The sequence below is a fragment of the Schistocerca gregaria genome, chromosome 4 (genome assembly GCF_023897955.1).
Source record: "Schistocerca gregaria isolate iqSchGreg1 chromosome 4, iqSchGreg1.2, whole genome shotgun sequence".
Taxonomy (NCBI): domain Eukaryota; kingdom Metazoa; phylum Arthropoda; class Insecta; order Orthoptera; family Acrididae; genus Schistocerca; species Schistocerca gregaria.
This window is the reverse complement of record NC_064923.1, coordinates 29,624,581-29,648,000: the sequence shown is the minus strand read 5'-3', so window position 1 is coordinate 29,648,000 and position 23,420 is coordinate 29,624,581. Positions and strand designations below refer to the sequence as shown.

Here is a 23,420-nt window from a genome sequence, read left to right as displayed (position 1 = left end):
GATCCATCCTTCATGAAATCCTCCCCACTCCACCAAGAGTGTCTTTCCGCCGTCCACCTAACCTTCGTAACCTCTTGGTTCATCCCTATGAAATCCCCAAACCACCTCCCCTACCCTCTGGCTCCTACCCTTGCAACCGCCCCCGGTGTAAAACCTGTCCTATGCACCCTCCCACCACCACCTACTCCAGTCCTGTAACCCGGAAGGTGTACACGATCAAAGGGAGAGCCACATGTGAAAGCACCCACGTGATTTACCAACTGACCTGCCTGCACTGTGATGCTTTCTATGTGGGAATGACCAGCAACAAACTGTCCATTCGCATGAATGGACACAGGCAGACAGTGTTTGTTGGTAATGAGGATCACCCTGTGGCTAAACATGCCTTGATGCACGGCCAGCACATCTTGGCACAGTGTTACACCGTCCGAGTTATCTGGATACTTCCCACCAACACCAACCTATCCGAACTCCGGAGATGGGAACTCGCCCTTCAGTATATCCTCTCTTCTCGATATCCGCCAGGCCTCAACCTCCGCTAATTTCAAGTTGCCGCCGCTCATACCTCACCTGTCTTTCAACAACTTCTTTGCCTCTGTACTTCCGCCTCGAATGACATCTCTGCCCTTAACTCTTTGCCTTTAAATATGTCTGCTTGTGTCTATGTATGTGCGGATGGATATGTGTGTGTGTGTGCGAGTGTACACCTGTCCTTTTTTTCCCCTAAGGGAAGTCTTTCCGCTCCCGGGATTGGAATGACTCCTTACCCTCTCCCTTAAAACCCACATCCTTTCATTTTTCCCTCTCCTTCCCTCTTTCCTGACGAAGCAACTGCCAGTTGCGAAAGCTTGTAATTCTGTGTGTGTGTTTGTGTGTTTTGTTCATGTGCCTGTCTGCCGGCGCTTTCCCGCTTGGTAAGTCTTGGAATCTTTGTTTTTAATATATTTTTCCCATGTGGAAGTTTCTTTCTGTTTTATATATATATATATATATATATATATAACAGAAAGAAACTTCCACATATATATATATATATATATATATATATATATATATATATATATATATATATATATATATATATATATATATATAGTCACCTAGATTCAGAGTATGAGTAACAACTGCACCATCTACTTAAATCAGATAGTTAGCATCTCTAGTTTCACTCTTATTTCCTCTTTGTATCACAGGTAACGCAGATAACTGTAACAAAAGGCTTCTAAATACCAATGGCCATTGTATGAAAAGACATATAAATTTCATTTCTTATGTCTCAATGGTCTTTCTTTCAATTACCAACATTTACAGTGTTCATATGATGGTTAAAATGGAGTGGAGTGTTCTCTTTCATGTACAGTATTACTTTTTGTCTCATAGTTGCTACACTAGTGCATGTTTGCTGAACAGCTAGATACATTTGAGAACTCTGTTGGGAATTACTTCAGTGTGTCACCTGCTGAGACACGATGCTGAACTGAGAAAATGTATAAATTTCATATCTAAGAAACCAAAAGATGCATTTCAGGATTCTGCTTCTAATAAAAAAAGGAAATATACAAACCTCCTGCTTTTATTTTGAAATAATCAGGTATGTTTATCCATATCAAATTGCATATGGTGAGTCCTATATTCCAAAAATATATGCATACGGTGAGTCCTATATTCCAAAAATAGCCAAAACACTTTGTAGATAAAATTCAATGCTTAATTAAAGCCATTCTCAATCATATTATGAATTTTAAGCTCCCACAAACAAAGAGAAATCATTCTGAACAGGTCAGTTTCTTAACTTATTTACAGGTAGTATTTCTGCCAAACCCTCCCCCCAGCTTTTCTATATAGGCCATTACAATAATATACTTAAGACCACAACATTTCTTCCAGAAATTCATAGATTACTTCTTATAAAAAGAAAGATACAAAGTAGCAATATTTGTGAAACTCCAAAAAAAGCTCTGACGTGGTGAACCAGGTATGTGTAGAAATAATACTTCATGTCTGATACCATTGATTGTAGTTTGGAAGCAGGTACAATTGTACCACAGAGCAAAAACGTGAACTCTTATCACAGAAACGCCGGCAGCAAACGACGTGGACAACCTGACAGGCAGCACGTCCAGCCCTGATCCCCACTCAAAGCCCCAACCTGATGCAGGATCAGCCATCTCTCGAGCTGCTGAGAATACGATGGTCATCATTGCGTCGATTGTTGGTTTGCTCGTCTTGCTCTGTCTGCTGCTGCTGCTCATCCTCAGAATTAAGGGACACAACAGGCACTCAGATGGAAAATATGTGGTCAGGCAAAGTGACAGTTTCCACAAATCCACAGGACCCAATGCTGCTCTTCTGGCAGCAGCAGAAGTAGGAGAGCAGTATCCAGAAAGTGTTATTAACATAAAAGACAAGGACAAAGATGGGTTTAAGGAGTGGTATGTCTGAAAATGTAACAGAGTGCCTCGATTTGTAACCTACATGAAAATTTCTTCCAAAGACGAATGGTTTTGAAGTGAATAAAATTTCAAACTTCATTTTAGAATCAATTTGCTATTACATGCTGTGGCAACATATGCTGCAGTCCACAAAAATATAAATGGTGCTACAAGATATGAACTGTGATGACAAGACATATATTTTGCATTAATCAGATAAAATAATAAGTTATCATTTATACTTTGTATTTGCAAAGCATGAAGATGAAATGTTGCTTATTCATTGTTATATTACATAATAAATAGCTTCTATAATGAACTGTTAGTGCACAAACTGTATAAGAAAAACACATATATAAACAGCTAAATCAATATGAAACTGAGCTTACTGATTCGAGGGTGGTTGCCAGATCTTATCACAACAAACACCTTTCTCACAAATATCACTAAATCCACTATGTCATATGTGTTTCTGCAACTGCATGCAACAAAACATTTAACATCAGTACTGTTGTTTTAAATTTAAATACAAAGATTTATTTCACACAAAGTATAAGTTTCAGGAATTGCTTACAAATAACAATGTCTCCTTTGTTCGAATTACACATGACATGTATTACAGTCACTAAAAATTATTTTATAACTGTCAATACTGACAGTTAAAAACAATACAGTGTTGATATGCTAAATACAGCTGCAATTTGTGTGTTGCATATAAACTCATGAAAGGGTTATAATATTCCCTTCCATCCAAGAACACACTGAAAATTGAGTGTCAGCAGCATAAAAACCTGTGATGTCTGCATGCATTTTTAAGACAAAGAGGAGTACACAGAATATCACAAAACTCAGTGCATGGTCTGTAACAATGCTTGTATTTTCAAACAAACATTTTTAAAAGAATTAATTGAACCAGGAAGAAAAGAGAAACTACAACATTAGAAATACCTTATCGATTACTAATCATATTCAAAATGCACATTTAAGATTTTTTATAATAGTTACATCAAAAGGAAAGTAAATATTGATTATATGGAGAATTATTTTATCCTAATACTTTTTTTTGTATTTTATGTCATCTGATAAAGTGCACTTTCATTGTGCACTAATATCACCACTAATTACTAGAAATCTGTACAAGACACTTTTGCAAAATATTTTAATAGTAACTTGAGAGAGGCTGTGCATACCTTCTGCATGTACATAAATAACATATGGATGTTGCACAAAGAATGTTTAACTGACATCAGGCTCTCATGTGCTTCCAGTGTTACTTGATTAAACCCAAAGATATTTAGTTTAGTACCATACTACCTTTGTACAAATGTAACAATCTGAAAGTGAATGAAAACTCAAACTGTATAAAGCACTGCACTGCATGTGGTAAATATTATGTCACTATCCCTTGCACCATTAAGCATGTGCATGGAATTTGTTCCCAAAACTGTTTATTTGTATAGTAAATTGTGGCAGTATTGTAAAGCAATGGTACTTTTGAGTCTTTGTGTTGTTTCCTAATATATCACACATTTATATCTTGCATTTCAACACCAACTGAAAATAGTGGTGATGGTACAAAAGACAAATTGTGTTCAGAATAGCAATACAAACAATTAATTAATTAATGAAGCCTGTTATTACCACCACTACAATGCAGTTAAGTAATACTGCAACACACTTTTTTATAAAGTGTTCCTTACCAAACCAAAAAAATCCACACAGCTTGCAGATATAGATGTGAAATACAAATGTATTCTTGTTACTTAGTGCCTTTCTATTAGTAATATTTTGTGTCTCAGTTCAAGTAACACAATAAACTTCAAGGTGTTATATGTCACAATCCTGGACATTCAACTTTCTTTCTTTCTTTTTTTCAAATCCTTCTTCCTTCTGTAAGTTGAGTCTCCAACATCGCTGACAAAGACATTTTTCCAGTAATAACTTTAATTTAAACAACTACTCTACAGTAAATACAGGTAAAATACAGTGCTTGTATAATGTTATACACAGTTATCTTGAATCTTGTTTGCCAATTAGGAAAAACACACAACACCTAATGCCATGAGCCTGTTTAATTCTAATGCCAGTAGTATCTTGGTTCAAATAAGAAAATTTGAAAAAATATTCATAAAATTCAACTCAGTTTGATAAACACAATAAAAATGAAACTATCATACCTGCACTATCAGCAGACAGAACAGTGACACTTTCTTTCAATGAAATATTCAACACAAAGATATTTCCGAATATACCATGGCTTCATTATTATTTAACATATATTACTGAAGGTCTGCAAAAAATGACAAAATGTATGTGGCAGCTATAATGTTTGTTTCACTATTGCATACAAAAGAGGGATGGCAAAAAGGTTTCAAAAGATAATAGAGTTAATTCATGTTACGACTATAAAGCCACTAGACATAACTGTAATTCTGTTGCCTAAAATAATGCAGAGGATGCTTAGAAAGGAAAGTGTGCATTTGCAGTGCTGAATGTCATGGCTAATAAGCTGGGGTTCTTCTCCGTGATTGTTTTTAAATAAGTAATAATTGCTGTTCAATAATGAAATAGAATTATTATTCAGAAAATAGTATGACAGGAATGAATCATAAAAAGAACGAGGTTTCCACTTTCCAACTGCTTCTGAAGTGATGGTAATTATTCTGTCTGAATAGCCTTAATAATTGTATGATAAATACTTATTGCATTGTGCAATTACATGTGTGTCTGATAACCTTAAGAAAATGCCTTATTTGCAGAATATTTCTCACTAGTGATTTACTTAACTACTTTCAATTTCAGTTTCTTTCACTCTGAAGAAAACACTAGTGGCAGTTTTTCTTTGAATATCTGAAAATAATATAGAACTAGTTCAGAAAAAATATGTTTGCATTGAGTAAAAAACAAATGTGTTACCTTTTCCATTAGAAACAAGCTCTACTTATTATCATTAGTGGTCCCATAAATACCTTCTCCCTTAGAAACAATATCAGTACTTTCTCCAATCTCAGGAATGTAATGCACTGAGATCTGCTAAATTCTACAATTATGATGAGATAGGTGGTCGTCAGAGGTGGTGCACACGTTCAAAGTTATCATAAACAGGGAAGGCATTCGGATATGCCATTTTTCGGAAGTTCCCATTGGCTATTTAGAAAAACCATGGAAAACCTAAATCTGAGTGGTCAGATAAGTATTTAAGCCCTAATGTATGCTCAGCACCATGCCAAGGTGCTTCCAGGAAATGACTCCTGACAAAACTGACTGATTCTCTGGATCCTGATTTGTATTGCAGTCACAAGGATCACCAGCAAGTGTGCCTTCTTTGGGCCCCTCACACAATAACATTCACTGTATGAAGTGCTTTACTAAGAGCAGTGACTGAAAAAATGTGCAGCTCATTCCTGTTCTCATGAAGAGTCATCAAACAGATGCTTACTATTACAGCCCTATATCACTGATGGTAGTCTGATGCAAAATCTTTTAACACATTGTATACATGCATGTTATGAGATTTCTGCAGACTGAAAATCTTCGATATAGGAATCAACAAGGATTCTGCAAACAATGACCATGTGAAAACCAGCTCACTCAGTTCGTCCATGAGACCTCGACAGCAGTAGATACTGGCACCTGTGAGGGCTTGTGCCATGTTCCTTGACTTACAGGAAGAGGTGACACTGTTCTACACTTGTCACCTAACAAATAAAATATGTACATACATGTGACTTCTCAGGTTCTTTTCGTCATGATTGATTAATAGTGAGCTTCTAGGTGTTCAGACAAGTTGTTGTTTCCATTTTCTACACAAAATTTTGATGACCCCCCCCCCAGAAACCAAGGACCTTGCCGTTGGTGGGGAGGCTTGTGTGCCTCAGCGATACAGATAGCCGTACCGTAGGTGCAACAACAACGGAGGGGTACCTGTTGAGAGGCCAGACAAACGTGTGGTTCCTGAAGAGGGGCAGCAGCCTTTTCAGTAGTTGCAGGGGCAACAATCTGGATGATTGACTGATCTGGCCTTGTAACAATAACCAAAACGGCCTTGCTGTGCTGGTACTGTGAACGGCTGAAAGCAAGGGGAAACTACGGCTGTACTTTTTTCCCAATGGCATGCAGCTTTACTGTATGGTTAAATGTTGATGGCGTCCTCTTCGGTAAAATATTCCGGAGGTAAAATAGTCCCCCATTCAGATGTCTGGGCGGGGACTACTCAAGAGGTGGTCAGTATCAGGAGAAAGAAAACTGGCATTCTACGGATCAGAGCGTGGAATGTCAGATCCCTTAATCGGGTAGGTAAGCTAGAAAATTTAAAAAGGGAATTGCATAGGTTAAAGTTAGATATAGTGGGAATTAGTGAAGTTCGGTGGAAGGAGGAACAAGACTTCTGGTCAGGTGACTAAAGGTTATAAACACAAAATCAAATAGGGGTAATGCAGGAGTAGAATTTAATAATGAATAGGAAAATAGGACTGCAGGTAAGCTACTACAAACAGCATAGTGAACGCATTATTGTGGCCAAGATAGATACGAAGCCCACGCCTGCTACAGTAGTACAAGTTTATAAGCCAACTAGCTCTGCAGATGATGAAGAAATTGAAGAAATGTATAATGAAATAAAAGAAATTATTCATATTGTGATGGGAGATGAAAATTTAATATTCATGGATGACTGGAATTCGGCAGTAGGAAAAGGGAGAGAAGGAAACGTAGTAGGTGAATATGGATTGGGGGTAAAAAATGAAAGAGGAAGCTGCCTGGTAGAATTTTGCACAGAGCACAACTTAATCATAGCTAACATTTGGTTCAAGAATTATGAAAAAAGGTTGTATACATGGAAGAGGCCTGGAGATACAGACAGGTTTCAGATCGATTATATAATGGTAAGACAGAGATTTAGGAACCAGGTTTTAAATTGTAAGACATTTCCAGGGGCAGATGTGGATACTGACCACAATCTATTGGTTATGACTTTTAGATTGAAACTGAAGAAACTTCAAAAAAGTGGCAATTTAAGAAGATGGGACCTGGATAAACTGACTAAACCAGAGGTTGTACAGAGTTTCAGGGAGAGCAGAAGGGAACAATTGACAGGAATGGGGGAAAGAAATACAGTAGAAGAAGAATGGGTAGCTTTGAGGGATGAAATAGTGAAAGCAGCAGAGGGTCAAGTATGTAAAAAAGATGATGGCTAGTAGAAATCCTTGGGTAACAGAAGAAATACTGAATTTAATTGATGAAAGGAGAAAATATAAAAATGCAGTAAATTGAAGCAGGCAAAAAGCAATACAAACGTCTCAAAAATGAGATCGACAGGAAGTGCAAAATGGCTAAGCAGGCATGGCTTGAGGACAAATGTAAGGATGTAGAGGCTTATCTCACTAGGGGTAAGATAGATACAGTCTACAAGAAAATCAAACAGACCTTCAGAGAAAAGAGAACCACTTGTATGAATATCAAAAGCTCAGATGGAAACCCAGTTCTAAGCAAAGAAGGGAAAGCAGAAAGATGGAAGAAGTATATAGAGGGTCCATATAACGGCGACGTACTTGAGGACAATATTGTGGAAATGGAAGAGGATGTAGATGAAGATGAAATGGGAGTTATAATACTGCGTGAAGAGTCTGACAGAGCACTGATAGACCTGAGTTGAAACAAGGCCCCAGGAGTAGACAACATTCCATTAGAACTACTGACAGCCCTGGGAGACCCAGTCCTGATGAAACTCTACGATCTGGTGACCAAGATGTATAAAACAGCTGAAATACCCTCAGACTTCAAGAATATAATAATTCCAATCCCAAAGAAAGTAGGTGTTGACAAATGTGAAAATTACTGAACTATCAGTTTAATAAGTAACAGCTGCAAAATACTAACGCGGATTCTTTACAGACGAATGGAAAAACTATTAGAAGCCGACCTCGGGGAAGATCAGTTTGGATTCCGTAGAAATATTGGAACACGTGAGGCAATACTGGCCCTACGGCTTATCTTAGAAGCTAGATTAAGGAAAGGCAAATCAACATTTCTAGCATTTGTAGACTTAGAGAAAGCTTTTGACAATTCTGAAGGTGGCAGGGGTAAAATACAGGGCGCAAAAGGCTATTTACAATTTGTACAGAAACCAGATGGCAGTTATAAGAGTGGAGGGGGCATGAAAGGGAAGCAGTGGTTGGGAAGGGAGTGAGACAGGGTTGTAGTCTCTCCCCAATGTTATTCAATCTGTATATTGAGCAAGCAGTAAAGGAAACAAAAGAAAAATTCGGAGTAGGTATTAAAATCCATGGAGAAGAAATAAAAACTTTGAGGTTCGCCGATGACATTGTAATTCTGTCAGAGACAGCAAAGGACTTGGAAGAGCAGTTGAATGGAATGGATAGTGTCTTGAAAGGAGGGTATAAGGTGAACATCAACAAAAGCAAAATGAGGATAATGGAATGTAGTCAAATTAAGTCGAGTGATGCTGAGGGAATTAGATTAGGAAATGAGACACTTCAAGTAGTAAAGGAATTTTGCTATTTGGTGAGCAAAATAACTGATGATGGTCAAAGTAGATAAGATATCAAATGTAGACTGACAATGGCAAGGAAAGCGTTTCTGAAGAAGAGAAATTTGTTAACATCGAGTATAGATTTAAGTGTCAGGAAGTCATTTTTGAAAGTATTTGTATGGAGTGTAGCCATGTACGGAAGTGAAACATGGATGATAAATAGTTTGGACAAGAAGGGAATAGAAGTTTTTGAAATGTGGTGCTACAGAAGAATGCTGAAGATTATATGGGTAAATCACATAACTAATGAGGAAGTATTGAATAGAATTGCGGAGAAAAGAAGTTTGTGGCACAACTTGACCAGAAGAAGGGATCGGTTGGCAGGACATGTTCAGAGGCATCAAGGGATCACCAATTTAGCATTGGAGGGCAGCGTGGAGGGTAAAAATCGTAGAGGGAGACCAAGAGATGAATACACTAAGAAGATTCAGAAGGATGTAGGTTGCAGTAGGTACTGGGACATGAAACAGCTTGCACAGGATAGGGTAGCATGGAGAGCTGCATCAAACCAGTGTCAGGACTGAAGACAACAACAACAACAACAACAACAACAACAACAACATTTTGATGACCAAACCAGATTATACAGATTATCGCATCAGTTCTTTGAATGAATTGAAGAGTTCCCAGTGAACAGAACACAGCAAGTCATTCTCAATGGTGACAAGTCATCAGGCATAAAAGTAACTTTGAGCATACCTTAAGCAGGTCTTACAATACTATTACTTTTACAGTCACATACATTAAATATGTAGCAGCATGCATAAGGAGTGATTTAAAGCTGAACAGCTGCAGAAAAATGATCTCAGGAAATACAACAGGCAGACAGAGCAAAATTCATTTATTTCATTTTCAATTATTTGGGTTGAATAATGTCAATATAGATCAAGTTTTCATCTGTTACACAGGTTTGCAGACTATACACACAGCTGCTCATCCTTACCACAGCCTTAGGATAGAAAATAATGATAGAAGTTGCTCCTCTGATTTAGGTAATTACGAGGGGAATTTTGAAAGTCCATGCAAAAATAAAAACTACTTACGTGTTTGGCATAAACCTCTTTTATTTTTTGACATAGTCTCCTTTTAGACTTATACACTTTATCCAACACTGTTCTAATTTGTCGATCTCTTCCAAATAATAGGAATTTTCCAAGTCTGCAAAATAGCTATTAGTTGCTGCAGTCACCTCCTCGTTTGAATAAAATCTTTGTCACACCAGCCATTTCTTCAAATTGGGGAACAAATAGAAGTCTGAGGGAGCAAAGTCTGGAGAATAGGAGGATGTGAAACGAGTTGGAATCCTATTTCCATTAATTTTGCGATCACAACTGCTGAGGTGTGTGCTGGTGCACTGTCGTGATGAAAAAGGACTTTTTTGCAGTCCAATCACCAAATGGTCCAATGTTGTTGTGGTCTTCAGTCCTGAGACTGGTTTGATGCAGCTCTCCATGGTACTCTATCCTGTGCAAGCTTCTTCATCTCCCAGTACCTACTGCAGCCTACATCCTTCTGAATCTGCTTAGTGTATTCATCTCTTGGTCTCCCTCTATGATTTTTACCCTCCACGCTGCCCTCCAATACTAAATTGGTGATCCCTTGATGCCTCAGAACATGTCCTACCAACCGATCCCTTCTTCTGGTCAAGTTGTGCCACAAACTTCTCTTCTCCCCAATCCTATTCAATACTTCCTCATTAGTTATGTGATCTACCCATCTAGTCTTCAGCATTCTTCTGTAGCACCACATTTCGAAAGCTTCTATTCTCTTCCTTTCCAAACTATTTATCGTCCATGTTTCACTTCCATATATGGCTAAACTCCATACAAATACTCTCAGAACCGACTTCCTGACACTTAAATCTATACTCGATGTTAACATATTTCTCTTCTTCAGAAACGCTTTCCTTGCCATTGCCAGTCTACATTTTATATCCTCTCTACTTCGACCATCATCAGTTATTTTGCTCCCCAAATAGCTAAACTCCTTTACTACTTTCAGTGTCTCATTTCCTAATCTAATTCCCTCAGCATCACCCAACTTAATTTGACTACATTCCATTATCCTCGTTTTGCTTTTGTTGATGTTCATCTTATATACTCCTCTCAAGACACTGTCCATTCCATTCAACTGCTCTTTCAAGACCTTTGCTGTCTCTGACAGAATTACAATGTCATCAGCGAACCTCAAAGTTTTTATTTTTTCTCCATGGATTTTAATACCCACTCCGAATTTTTCTTTTGTTTCCTTTACTGCTTGCTCAATATACAGATTGAATAACATCGGGGAGAGATTACAACCCTGTCTCATTCCCTTCCCAACCACTGCTTCCCTTTCATGTCCCTTGACTCTTATAACTAAAATGGTCCAATAACAATGAATAATATGCACCTGTAATAGTTCTACCCTGTTCTGGATAGTTGATGAGGATTATCCCTTGCAAATCCCAAAAGACAGTCACCATAACCTTTCTGGCCAAAGGAATGGTCTTCGCCTTTTTTGGTGCAGAGTCTCCCTTGGTAACCCATTGTTTGGATTGTTGTTTGGTCTCAGAAGTATAGTAATGTATCCATGTTTCATCCAGAGTGACAAAACAGCACTTAAAGTCCTGCAGATTGTTCCTGAACAGCTGCAAACCATCCTTGCAACACTTCACTTGATACCGTTTTTGGTCAAGCGTGAGCAATTGTGGAACCCATCTTGCGGATAGCTTTCTCTTGTCCAAATGTTTATGCAAAATATTATGTACCAATTCATTTGTGATGCCCACAGCACTAGCAATCTCACACACCTTAACTCATCTGTCATCCATCATCATATCATGGATTTTATCAATTATTTCTGGAGTTGTAACCTCCACAGGGCGTCCAGAACATTCAGCATCACTTGTGCCCACATGGCCACTCCCAAAATTTTGAAACCACTTATAAACTGTTCTTATCAAATGTGCAGTCACTGTAATATTTATTAAGCTTCTCTTTAGTCTACTGAGGTGTTTTGCCTTTCATAATGTAAAATTCTTTTCCGTCCATTTTTTGACAATCACTTGACTTCCTTGATTCACACGAATGCCAAACACAAAGAAATAGACCAATATGCCTAAAACTTGGTGTGTGTTCTCTCCAAAGCTGCTACTAACTAAACATGACCTCGGTACATGGCGGTGGTGCCATCTCTAGGACTTTGCATGGACTTTTCACACTCCCCTCGTATATTCCTAAATTTCCTGCAAAACAGGAACACACACCCACACCCATATATATATATATGAAAAAACTACAAAGAATGAAACTTGTCTAGCTTGAAGGAGGAAACCAGATGGCGCTATGGTTAGCCCGCTAGGTGGCGCTGCCATAGTTCAAATGGATGTCAACTGTGGCCTTTTTTTTAATAGGAACCCCCATTTTTTATTACATATTCATGTAATATGTAAAGAAATATGAATGTTTTAGTTGGACCACTTTTTTCGCTTTGTGATAGATGGCACTGTAATAGTCACAAACATATGGCTCACAATTTTAGATGAACAGTTGGTAAAAGGTAGGTTTTTTAAAATTAAAATACAGAACATAGGTACGTTTGAACATTTTATTTTGGTTTTTCCAATGTGATACATGTACCTTTGTGAACTCATCACTTCTGAGAATGCATGCTGTTACAGTGTGATTACCTGTAAATACCACATTAATGCAATAAATGCTCAAAATGATGTCCGTAAACCTCAATGCATTTGGTAGTACATGTAACAACATTCCTCTCAACAGCAAGTAGTTTGCCTTCCATAATGTCTGCACATGCATTGACAATGCACTGACACACATGATGTCAGGCATTGACGATGGATCATGATAGCAAATATCCTTCAACTTTCCCCACAGAAATAAATCCAGGGACATCAGATCCGGTGAACATGTGGGGCATAGTATGGTGCTTCGATGGCCAATCCACCTGTCATGAAATATGCTATTCAATACCGCTTCAGCTGCACATGAGTTATGTGCCGGACATCCATCATGTTGGAAGTACACTGCCATTCTATCATGAAGTGAAACATCTTGTAGTAACAACAGTAGAACATTATGTAGGAAATCAGCATACATTGCACCATTTAGATTGCCATTGATAAAATGGGGGCCAATTATACTTCCTCCCATAATGCCGCACCATACATTAACCTGTCTAGGTCGTCGATGTTCCTCTTGTCACAGCCATCGTGGATTTTCCATTGCCCAATAGTGCATATTATGCCAGTTTACATCACCACTGTTGGTGAATGATGCTTCGTCGCTAAATAGAACACATACAAAAAATCTGTCATCGTCCCATAATTTCTCTTGTGCCTAGTGGCAGAACTGTCCCAGTGGCATAACTGTACATGATGTTCAAAGTCGTCGCCATGCAATTCCTGGTGCATAGAAATATGGTATGGATGCAATTGATGTTGATGTAGCATTCTCAACACCATCGTTTTTGAGATTCCGGATTCTCGCACAATTTGTCTGCTACTGATGTGCGGATTTTTCCGCGACAGCAGCTAAAACACCTACTTGAGCAGCATCATTTGTTGCAGGTCATGGCTGATGTTTCACATGTGGCTGAACACTTCCTATTTCCTTAAATAACGTAACTATCCGGCTAATGGGTCTGGACACTTGGACGATGTCATCTAGGATACCGAGTAGCAAACATAGCACACGCCTGTTGGGCATTTTGATCACAACAGCCATACATCAATATGATATCAACCTTTCCTGCAGTTGGTAAGTGGTCCATATTAACAAGGGTAATGTATCATGAAGCAAATACTGTCCATACTGGGGGAATGTTACATGATACCACGTACTTATAAATTTGTGACTATTACAGCAACGTCTATCACAAAGCGAAAAAAGTGGTCCAACTAAAACGTTCATATTTCTTTACGTACTACACGAACATGTAATAAAAAAATGGGGGTTCGTATTTAAAAAATTGCAGTTGATATCCATTTGACCTATGGCAGCACCATCTAGAGGGGCCAACCATAGCTACATCTGGTTTCCCCCTTCAAGCTAGACGAGTTTAATTCTTTGTAGTTTTTTCGTTTGATGCTTATTTTGTGAAATATTTGGCCCGGTCACTATCAATAGACCACACTGTATATATTTTGAAAGAACAGTTTTTTTTTTTTTTTATATATAATGTAAGAGTTTGTTGTGGTTCATGAACCACAGGCAATGTAAGAGTGGCCAAGTAAATGGTCCTGACAGTTGGGATACCAGTTACTTTGGAATAAGGCTGGGCATCTCGGACATATTCTGAGTCGTCGTCACCTTTGTGCTTATACAGCAAAGACTACCAAATCCACCGGTTAGTCCCTCAGCCATTAGGGATAAAACACAATGGGACTCAGGGCAAGTAAGGCTATCAACCTGCTTCCATGGCACTTTAAATATGATGCTGGCAACAATCAGAGCAAAATGCCTTGGACCCTTGGAGGTGACGGAGTCCCACCTCTAACTGACAAACCAGGGACTTCTAAGATACGACTTGGCAAACAAATGGTAATGAGATGGGGAGCTATTAATATCAATGGGGGCTACTCTGGGACTTCTAAGATACGACTTGGCAAACAAATGGTAATGAGATGAGGAGCTATTAATATCAATGGGGGCTACTCTGGGAAGAAGGTATAGCTGGCAGAGGCTGCAAGTAAGATGGGGTCTACCTGTCAGGAGTCAAAGCAGGAATAGCACAATGGGGTGTAGGGCTTTACATCAGGAAAGAAATGGAACCCAGCGTAGTTGCAATAAGGTACGTAAACGAATGACTGATGTGGATAGATTTGACAGTGTCTAGCAAGAAAGTTAGGATTGTGTCAGTATATTCGTAATTGTGAAGGGACAGATCAAGATAAGATGTATAGTTTTTATGAGTTGTTAGAGTAAAGGAGAAGGACAGTGTTCTGCTCATGGGTGATTTTAACGCCAGGAGTGGAAACCGAACAGAAGGGTACGAAAAGGTTGTGGGTAAATTTGGAGAGGAAATGGAGGCCAACAGGAACGGGAAACAACTCTTGGATTTCTATGTCAGTATGGGCTCACAAACTCCTTTCTTAAACATAAGAACATTCACCGGTATACTTGGGAAAGCAGGGGAACCAGATCTGTCATTGACTATATAATAACAGATCAGGAATTCATGAAGGCTGTGAAGGACACACGTGTATTCAGGGGATTCTTTGATGACACTGATCATTATTTAATCTGCAGTGAAATTGGGATTGTGAGGCCAAAAGTGCAGGTCAGGTCCATATGAAGGAGGATAAGAGTGGAGAAACTTCAGGATAAGGAAATCAGGCACAAGTACATAACAGCGATCTCAGAAAGGTACCAGTTAGTTGAATGTAGTCAATTACAGTCACTGGAAAAGGAATGGACAAGGTACAGGGACACAGTACTAGAAGTGGCTAAAGAATGTCTTGGAACAGTAGTGTGTAAAAGTACGATGAAGCAAACAGCTTGGTGGAATGACACAGTCAAGGCAGCCTGTAAAAGGAAAAAGAAAGCGTATCAAAAATGGCTACATAATAGAACTCAGGTAGACAGAGAAAGTTATGTTGAAGAAAGAAAGAAAGAAAGCCAAACAGATAATTGCAGCATCCAAGAAGAAATCTTGGGAAGACTTTGGAAACATGTTGGGGACTATGGGTCAAGCTGCTGGAAAACCATTCTGGAGTGTAATTAGCAGTCTTCAAAAGGGAGGTAAGAAGGAAATGACAAGTACTTTGGAAAACTGCTGGTGAATCCTGTGGGAGGGAATATTTTGAAGAGTTGCTCAATGTAGGTGAAAATACAATCAGTAATGTTTCAGATTTCGTGGTAGAATGGGATAGGAATGATGATGGAAGTAGGATCACATTTGAGGAAGTTGAGAAAATGGTCAATACATTGCAGCGCAATAAAGCATCTGGGGTGGATGAAATTAAGTCGGAACTCATCAAATACAGTGGAACGTCAGTCTTAAATGGCTACACAGGATAATTGAAATGGCATGGGAGTCGGGACAGGTTCCATCAGTCTGGACAAAAGCAGTCATCACACCAATCTTTAAACATGGAAACAGAAAAGATTATAACAACTACAGAGGTATCTCTTTAATCAGCATTGTGGGTAAAATCTTCTCAGGTATTGTTGAAAGGAAAGTGCGAGTGTTAGTTGAGGACCAATTGGATGAAAATCAGTGTGGGTTTAGGCCTCTTAGAGGTTGTCAGGACCAGATCTTTAGCTTACGGCAAATAATGGAGAAGTGTTATGAGTGGAGCAGGGAATTGTATCTATGCTTTATAGATCTAGAAAAGGCATATGACCAGGTTTCTAGGAGGAAGTTATTGTCTGTTCTACGAGATTATGGAATAGGAGGCAAACTTTTGCAAACAATTAAAGGTCTTTACATGGATAGTCAGGCAGCAGTTAGAGTTGACGGTAAATTGAGTTCATGGTTCAGAGTAGTTTCAGGGGTAAGACAAGGCTGCAACCACAGTTGTTCATATTATTTATGGATCACATGTTGAAAACAATAAACTGGCTGGGTAAGATTAAGATATGTGAACACAAAATAAGCAGTCTTGCATATGCAGATGACTTAGTTGTGATGGCACATTCGATTGAAAGTTCGCAAAATAATATTTCAGAGCTAGATCAGAAATGTAAGGACTATGGTATGAAGATTGGCATCTCCAAAATGAAAGTAATGTCAGTGGGAAAGAAATATAAAGGGATTGAGTGCCAAATAGGAGGAACAAAGTTAGAACAGGTGGATGGTTTCAAGTGCTTGGGATGCATATTCTCACAGGATGGCAACATAGTGAAAGAACTGGAAGCAAGGTGTAGCAAAGCTAATGCAGTGAGCGCTCAGCTACGATCTACTCTCTTCTGCAAGAAGGAAGTCAGTACCAAGTCTAAGTTATCTGTGCACCGTTCAATCTTTCAACCAAATTTGCTGTATGGGAGTGAAAGTTGGGTGGATTCAACAAGGTTGAGGTTGTGGATATGAAAGTAGGATGATTGCAGGTATTAGTAGATGGGAACAATAGCAGGAGGGTGTCCACAATGAGGAAATCAAAGAAAAACTGGGAATGAACTCTATAGATGGAACAGTCAGGGCGATCAGGCTTAGATGGTGGGGTCATGTTATGAGCATGGGAGAAGCAAGGCTACCCAAGAGACTCATGGTTTCAGCAGTAGAGGGTAGGAGGAGTCGGGACAGACCAAGGAGAAGTTACCTGGATTCGGTTAAGAATGATTTTGAAGTAATAGGTTTTTTGAAGTAATAGGTTTAACATCAGAAGAGGCACCAATGTTAACACTGAATAGGGGATCATGGAGGAATTTTATAAGGGGGGCTATGCTCCAGACTGAACGCTGAAAGGCATAATCAGTCTTAAATGATGATGATGATGATAAGAGTTTGTTGTGTAGGAGTGACAGATCATTTCGTGAGAATCACCCAATAGTGGTGTGCAGTAAATAACATATGCTCAGTCCAGTCACTTCAGTTAACCTCTTCATGCTTACTAAATACAGGGTGACAATTGTTGAACTATATGAAATAAAATAATCATAACTTCTGAACAGTTTGCATTAGGACATTCAAACTGCATAATTGGCCATAGGGCATGATAGGAATTAGTATGCGCTGTATGCTATGGTTAAGTGACAAAGTCCACTTTCAACTGGATGGGTTCATCAATAAGCAAAATTGGCAAGAAGTCTCTTCACCCTCAACAGGTGACTGTGTGGTGTGCAATGTCGAGTCAAGGAATAATTGGTGTGACGTTCCTTGATGGCACGTTGACTACCGAACTGTATGTGAAGGTTTTGGAAGATGATTTCATCCGCATTATTCAAAGTGACCCTGATTTCAACAAGGCATGGTTCATGCAAGATGGAGCTCAACTCTATCGAAGCAGGAAAGTGTCTGATGTCCTGGAGGAGGAGTTTGGGGTTTACATTCTAGCTCTGGTGTCCCCAGAGACCACTGGCCTGGGCCTCAATTTGCCACCATATTCTTCTGATCTGAACACACATGACTATTTTTTATGGGGACATATTAAAGACCAGGTGTAAAATAATGCCAACAGCACTGCTGAACTGAAAACAGCCATTCAGGAGGACATCGACCGCATCATTGTTCCTACACTTAATTAGGTCAAGCAGAATTTCGCTATTCATTTGTGCCACATCATTGCCACTTATGGCAGGCACATCAAAGATGTCACAAACTAAATCCGAATATCTGTAGTGACGTCAACAAGAATAAAGTGTGTGCTCGCCATAATTTGTAACTAATTTACATTTCTTTTTTCATATAGTTCACTTAATGTTACCCTGTAAATTCATTGTGGGGGAAAAATCTGCTGGAGGTTACTCTAAATAGTGCTTAGATGGCATCTAATTTTTATGACATTTTTAATTTTACTCTTTAACCAAATTCTGAGTACCTCCCATATTTGACACATTGGGCAATAAGGGAAACTGGACTGCTTTTAAGTAAATACATGTTAGACAATAGGGAAAATAGCACTAAATTTAAAAGGAAGGGGTTGAAATTAATCGTGCACTTTTTTGAACTGGCAATTTATTTATTGTAATATATCACAAAAAGTTACAAGTAGATATATGGGTGTTTTCAAATGGAAATCCACAAAGCAGTTCTTTCCCTTATTGAGACACAATTGGACTTTGCATTTCTTGCACATAACAGATGATTTATGCTTGCAGAAGGGATGCTTGCATCTCTCTCTAGTTTCAACAAGAACTGGTGAATGTCCAACAGTATGTCTGCTAACATCTGGTACAGGGATATCGACAGGCCTTCCTCTTTTTAATGGGTCAGCTGCTAAGTTGCAAAGAGACTCAAGAGAAGTCAACCATTGACAATAGCTATGTTGATGAAGTGAAAGAAAAGACTCGAATGAAACTTCACAGAGCTTAGAGCGATTTGGTAATAGCTCATGAGGGCATCTAGGTCTACTGGCCCCAAGAATTTGTTGCAAGTTGTAACTGTTTTAGGGAAAGTGACATTAATCTGTTAATGAACTTTCTGGTCAAAATGTTGTACAGTGTTGAGAGCGAGAGCAGATTCAAAAGCTGATGCAAGAGATATTCCTCTGTCAACCAACCATTTTACAGCCCCAATATTTACCCCATCAATTGTTGTTTCTTTTTCCTGACAGAAACCACACCCTTTCTTTTTCTTCTCTTCATCGGATGAAAACTGTAACCCCAGGAACTGTCTTAGTTGAATGGTTCCTAGGGACTGCAAATTAAAATTTGATAGTCACTAACAAAGCTAGTGATGTGTACCAATTGTAAAAGTAAACTAAGAGTTGTTTTCATTGTGAGGTAAATGTTCTATCAATTGTAAAGCAACATTAGAGGTAACTCCAGTGAATTAGGCCCTTGTTTTCGCAAAGGATGAACAATTTATATCCCCACTTCTGGGGTTTCATTGGATTGCACTGCTATAGTGAAGATGAACCTTTGAAGAGCACAATCTGACCGTCTTTAGTTTACAGCATCAATTCTTCAATAGGAATTTCTTTAAACTTATTTTGAGACTATCTCTATTGGGGTCATACTGTGGAGGGATGTGACCATTGTTAATGAAATGTATATCAGACTTCAATTCCTCCAATTGTTATGTGACATAAAATTTTCTACCTTTTCTATTCAGGTGTTACCATTCTGGTACTTCCTACTCCTAGGTAGATCATAAATCCTCATAGAGATACATATGCTGATACACTGCTCTACTTCCTTCTCTGACGTATTCAAAGGCTTGTTTGGATTCTTTTGGATACTGTACAACAATAACTGTGTGACAATTAAAGTTATAAGGTCCTTATTAAAAAAAAAACTTCTTTGAAATAATTGATTCGAGACAGAATTACATTATCATTACCTAAATCTTATGTTGATGGTGAAGGTTTCTCATTATTACTGGAGTTCACTTCAAGCCAAATGGGTGGTTTTACTTTGATGATCTTCTTTTCTGTGGCTGGAGTTGTAGATTTTGTAGAGCCACTATCTTCATCTGTGTCATCAGTGGGACTTGCTTCATTGTTCTCTGAAACAAAACAAACTCACTGTTATCTTGTTTCATTCAAACATCACAGGTTTACACTGAATACAAAATCGGTGTCTCAACTGATCCCTTCTTTTGGTTAAGTTGCACCACAAATCTCCTGTCTTCTCCAATTCTATTCAGTACTTCCTCATTAGTTATGTGATAGCTATCTAACCTTCAGCATTCTTCTATAGCCCTACATTTCAAAAGCTTCTATTCTATTTGTATGTAAACTGTTTATCATCCCTGTTTCACTCCTACACATAGCTACACTCCAGACAAATACTTTCAGAAAAGACTTCCTAACACTTGAATCTATATTCAATGTTAACAGATTGCTCTTCTTCAGAAATGCTTTTCTAGCCATTGCCAGTCTACATTTTATAAACTTCCCTACTTCAGCCATCATCAGTTATTTTCCTGTCCAAATAGAAAAACCCATCTACTACTTCAAGTATCTCTTTTCCTTATCTGATTCCCTTAGCATCACCTATTTAATTTGACTACATTCCATTATCCTTGCTTTGATTTTTTTGCTGTTCATTTTATATTCTCTTTTCAAAACACTGTTCATTACATTCAACTGTTCTTCCACATCCTTTGCTGTGTCTGTCAGAATTACAATGCCATTGAAAACCCTCAATGTTCTTATTTCTTCTCCGTGAATTCTCCAAATTTTTCTTTGGTTTCCTTTATTGTTTGTTCAATGTGAGATTGAGTAACACCAGGGATAGACTGCACCCTGTTTCACTCCCTTCTCAACCATTGCTTCCCTTTCATGCCCCTCGACTCTTATTTTTGCTGTCTGGTTTCCGAACAAGTTGTAAATAGCCTTTCGCTCCCTGTATTTTACCCCAGTTACTTTCAGAACTTCAAAGAAAGTATTCCAGTTAATACTGTCAAAAGCTTTCTCTAAATCTACAACTGTTATAAATGTAAGCCTTCCCTTAACCTATCTTCTAAGATAAGTCCTAAGGTCAGTATTACCTCACATGTTCCTATATTTCTCTGGAATGCAAACTGATCTTCCCTGACGTCTGATTCTACCAGTATTTTCATTCTTCTGTAAGGAAATTGTGTTAGCATTTTGCAAATGTGATTTATTAAACTGGCAGTATGGTAATTTTCACACCTGTCACCAACTGTTTTCTTTGGAATTGGAATTATCACATTCTTTTTGAAGTCAGAGAATATTTCCTCTCTGTCATACATCTTGCACACCAGATGGAGGAGTTTAGTCAAGGCTGGCTCTCCCAAGGCTATCAGTAGTTCTGATTGAATGTCACCTACACCTGGGGCCTCGTGTCGACTTAAATTTTTCAGAGCTTTGTCAAGTTCTTCATCTACATCGGCTTCCCTTTCTATAACATTGCTTTCAAGTTCGTTTTCCTCGTTTAGACCCCCTATATACAACAAACAATCCTGTAAGAGGAACATCTGCAACTGAGTGTTATACCAGAGGTTGAAAATACCACTACAGTTGTAAGGTTCTTTTGTTTAACACACAACCAGTTTCAGGCTCTTATATGCCCATCTTCACGTATCATACCAAAAAGAGCAAGATGAGAGATAATATTTACATGCTGCAATACACATAAAAAATAAAACACGGAGTCCATAAATTTAAAAACTGCCAGTTGGGCGAGATGCTGTGAAATCTAAGTCACTGCCAAAGTGACACCACACAGTACTGCAGAAGACTGCCTGGGTAAAGATATATGCAAAGAATTTGAGGACACTTACACTTGGTGCTGTGACCCCAAGTGCTGCTGTGGACAAGTACAAGTACAAGATACAGTGTGCTATCAACAAGTTCAGCAATGAAACTTTTCCCTTTACACGAGTGGCATGCAAATTTTTAAGTTGATGGGGATATATATGTGGTGACATGGGACAAACACCACAGTCATCAGTTAAAAGAACATACATATGGGCCACTCCTTTTTACAAGCATCTCGCTTTTGGCCAAAAAGGGAGAGTAGAGAAATCTTATGTTCCACACTGTCAGGAACTATTATACCAATTAATAGCTAGCAGCAATAGCACTAAAAGGACACATTAAGAGAATCTGCCGTGATCTGTCTGGCATTTTGAATGAGCAATCCTGCTGAATAACTTTTCTTTTTTTGAAGCAGTGTCCAGCCTCACTTCCCTCTCTTTCTGGTTTTTGATAATTGTATGCCATATATGTATATTTCTTAACAGGATCAGTGTTTCTCACTGCTCTGTTTTACCAGTTTGCTTCCTCCTTTGTATCCACTACTCCATGCTCTGTGCTTGTTGGTAGCATGCCACATCTTGTACTTGTCCACCACAGCGCTCAGGGTCACAGCACCAAGTGTAAGTGTCCTGATATTCATTGCATATATCTTTACCCAGGTAGTCTTTTGTAGTACTGTCTCATGTCATTTTGGCATTGACGTATATTTCGCAGCAACTAGCCCGACTGTCAGTTTTTAAATTTATGGATTTTTTTGTTTTATTTTTGATGTGTACTGCTCCCATTTCTTGCTACTTTCAGCATGGCACCTGACGATAGTTGCATAAGAGCCCAAATTTGGTTGTGTGTTAAATAAAGGAACCTCACAACCGTAGCAGTACTTTCAACCTCTGTCCCCTATATACTACTTCCACCTTTAACTTTCCCTTCTTTGCTTATGACTGGTTTATCATATGAGCTCTTGATATTCATACGGCTGCTTCTTTTTTTCCCCAAAAGCCTCTTTAATTTTCCTGACTGCTATATAACATATAGCCCTAGTCATTTTATCTTTGGTGATATTAGGTAGAAAATTATTATAATTTTATTGTTAATTGCCAATGATTGTAGTTTAATTTAGGTAAGTAACATTTTAGAAATAAAGAGAAGAATTCAGTTATCAGCATATAAGGCTATCTTGTCCCTTCTTTCACAGTCAGGTGTGTAATCTGGATCCTCATCCAACTCATTCACCAAACTAACTTCATCCTCATTACGAGGTACAAACGATGTTGCAACAGCACATGTTAATCTCAGATGATGTAATTGCTCACTGTCTGTAGTTCACTACACTGCTGCCAGGTAACAGCAAAATATGGTAGATAGTTAAAAACTGTTCCAGATGTGGCACAATGGGCTAATAAGTTCTAACATTAAAATTTAGTATTAAATACATGCATTAATTGGGTATGTGCCAAATATGGCGCACTGGGCAGTAAGGGATTAATTATCCCCTCTACTATATTACTGTGTGACTGCAACAGAAAGTGTTTGCACATTTGCCAAGGTCATAATGATTGTGATCACATTTCAACAGAGCAATGATCACAGAATGTCAGTGGGTGTAATA

At 38.5% G+C, this 23,420-nt stretch overlaps 1 protein-coding gene across 7 annotated transcripts in view; it reads left to right on the top strand.

Annotated features, from left to right (window-relative positions):
• Positions 1-23,420, top strand: part of LOC126267963 (neurexin-1a) — a 1,982,806-nt gene that overhangs the window by 1,932,953 nt on the left and 26,433 nt on the right. For 3 of the 7 annotated variants that reach the window (XM_049973303.1, XM_049973302.1, XM_049973301.1), the window contains exon 24: positions 2,075-4,272. The exons of the other annotated variants lie outside the window; for them this stretch is intronic. In XM_049973303.1, coding sequence (XP_049829260.1) covers positions 2,075-2,442 — 368 coding nt within the window. In that variant the 3' untranslated portion in view covers positions 2,443-4,272. Of the gene's footprint in view, positions 1-2,074; positions 4,273-23,420 lie in introns of those variants that run through there. 7 annotated transcript variants of the gene reach the window in all.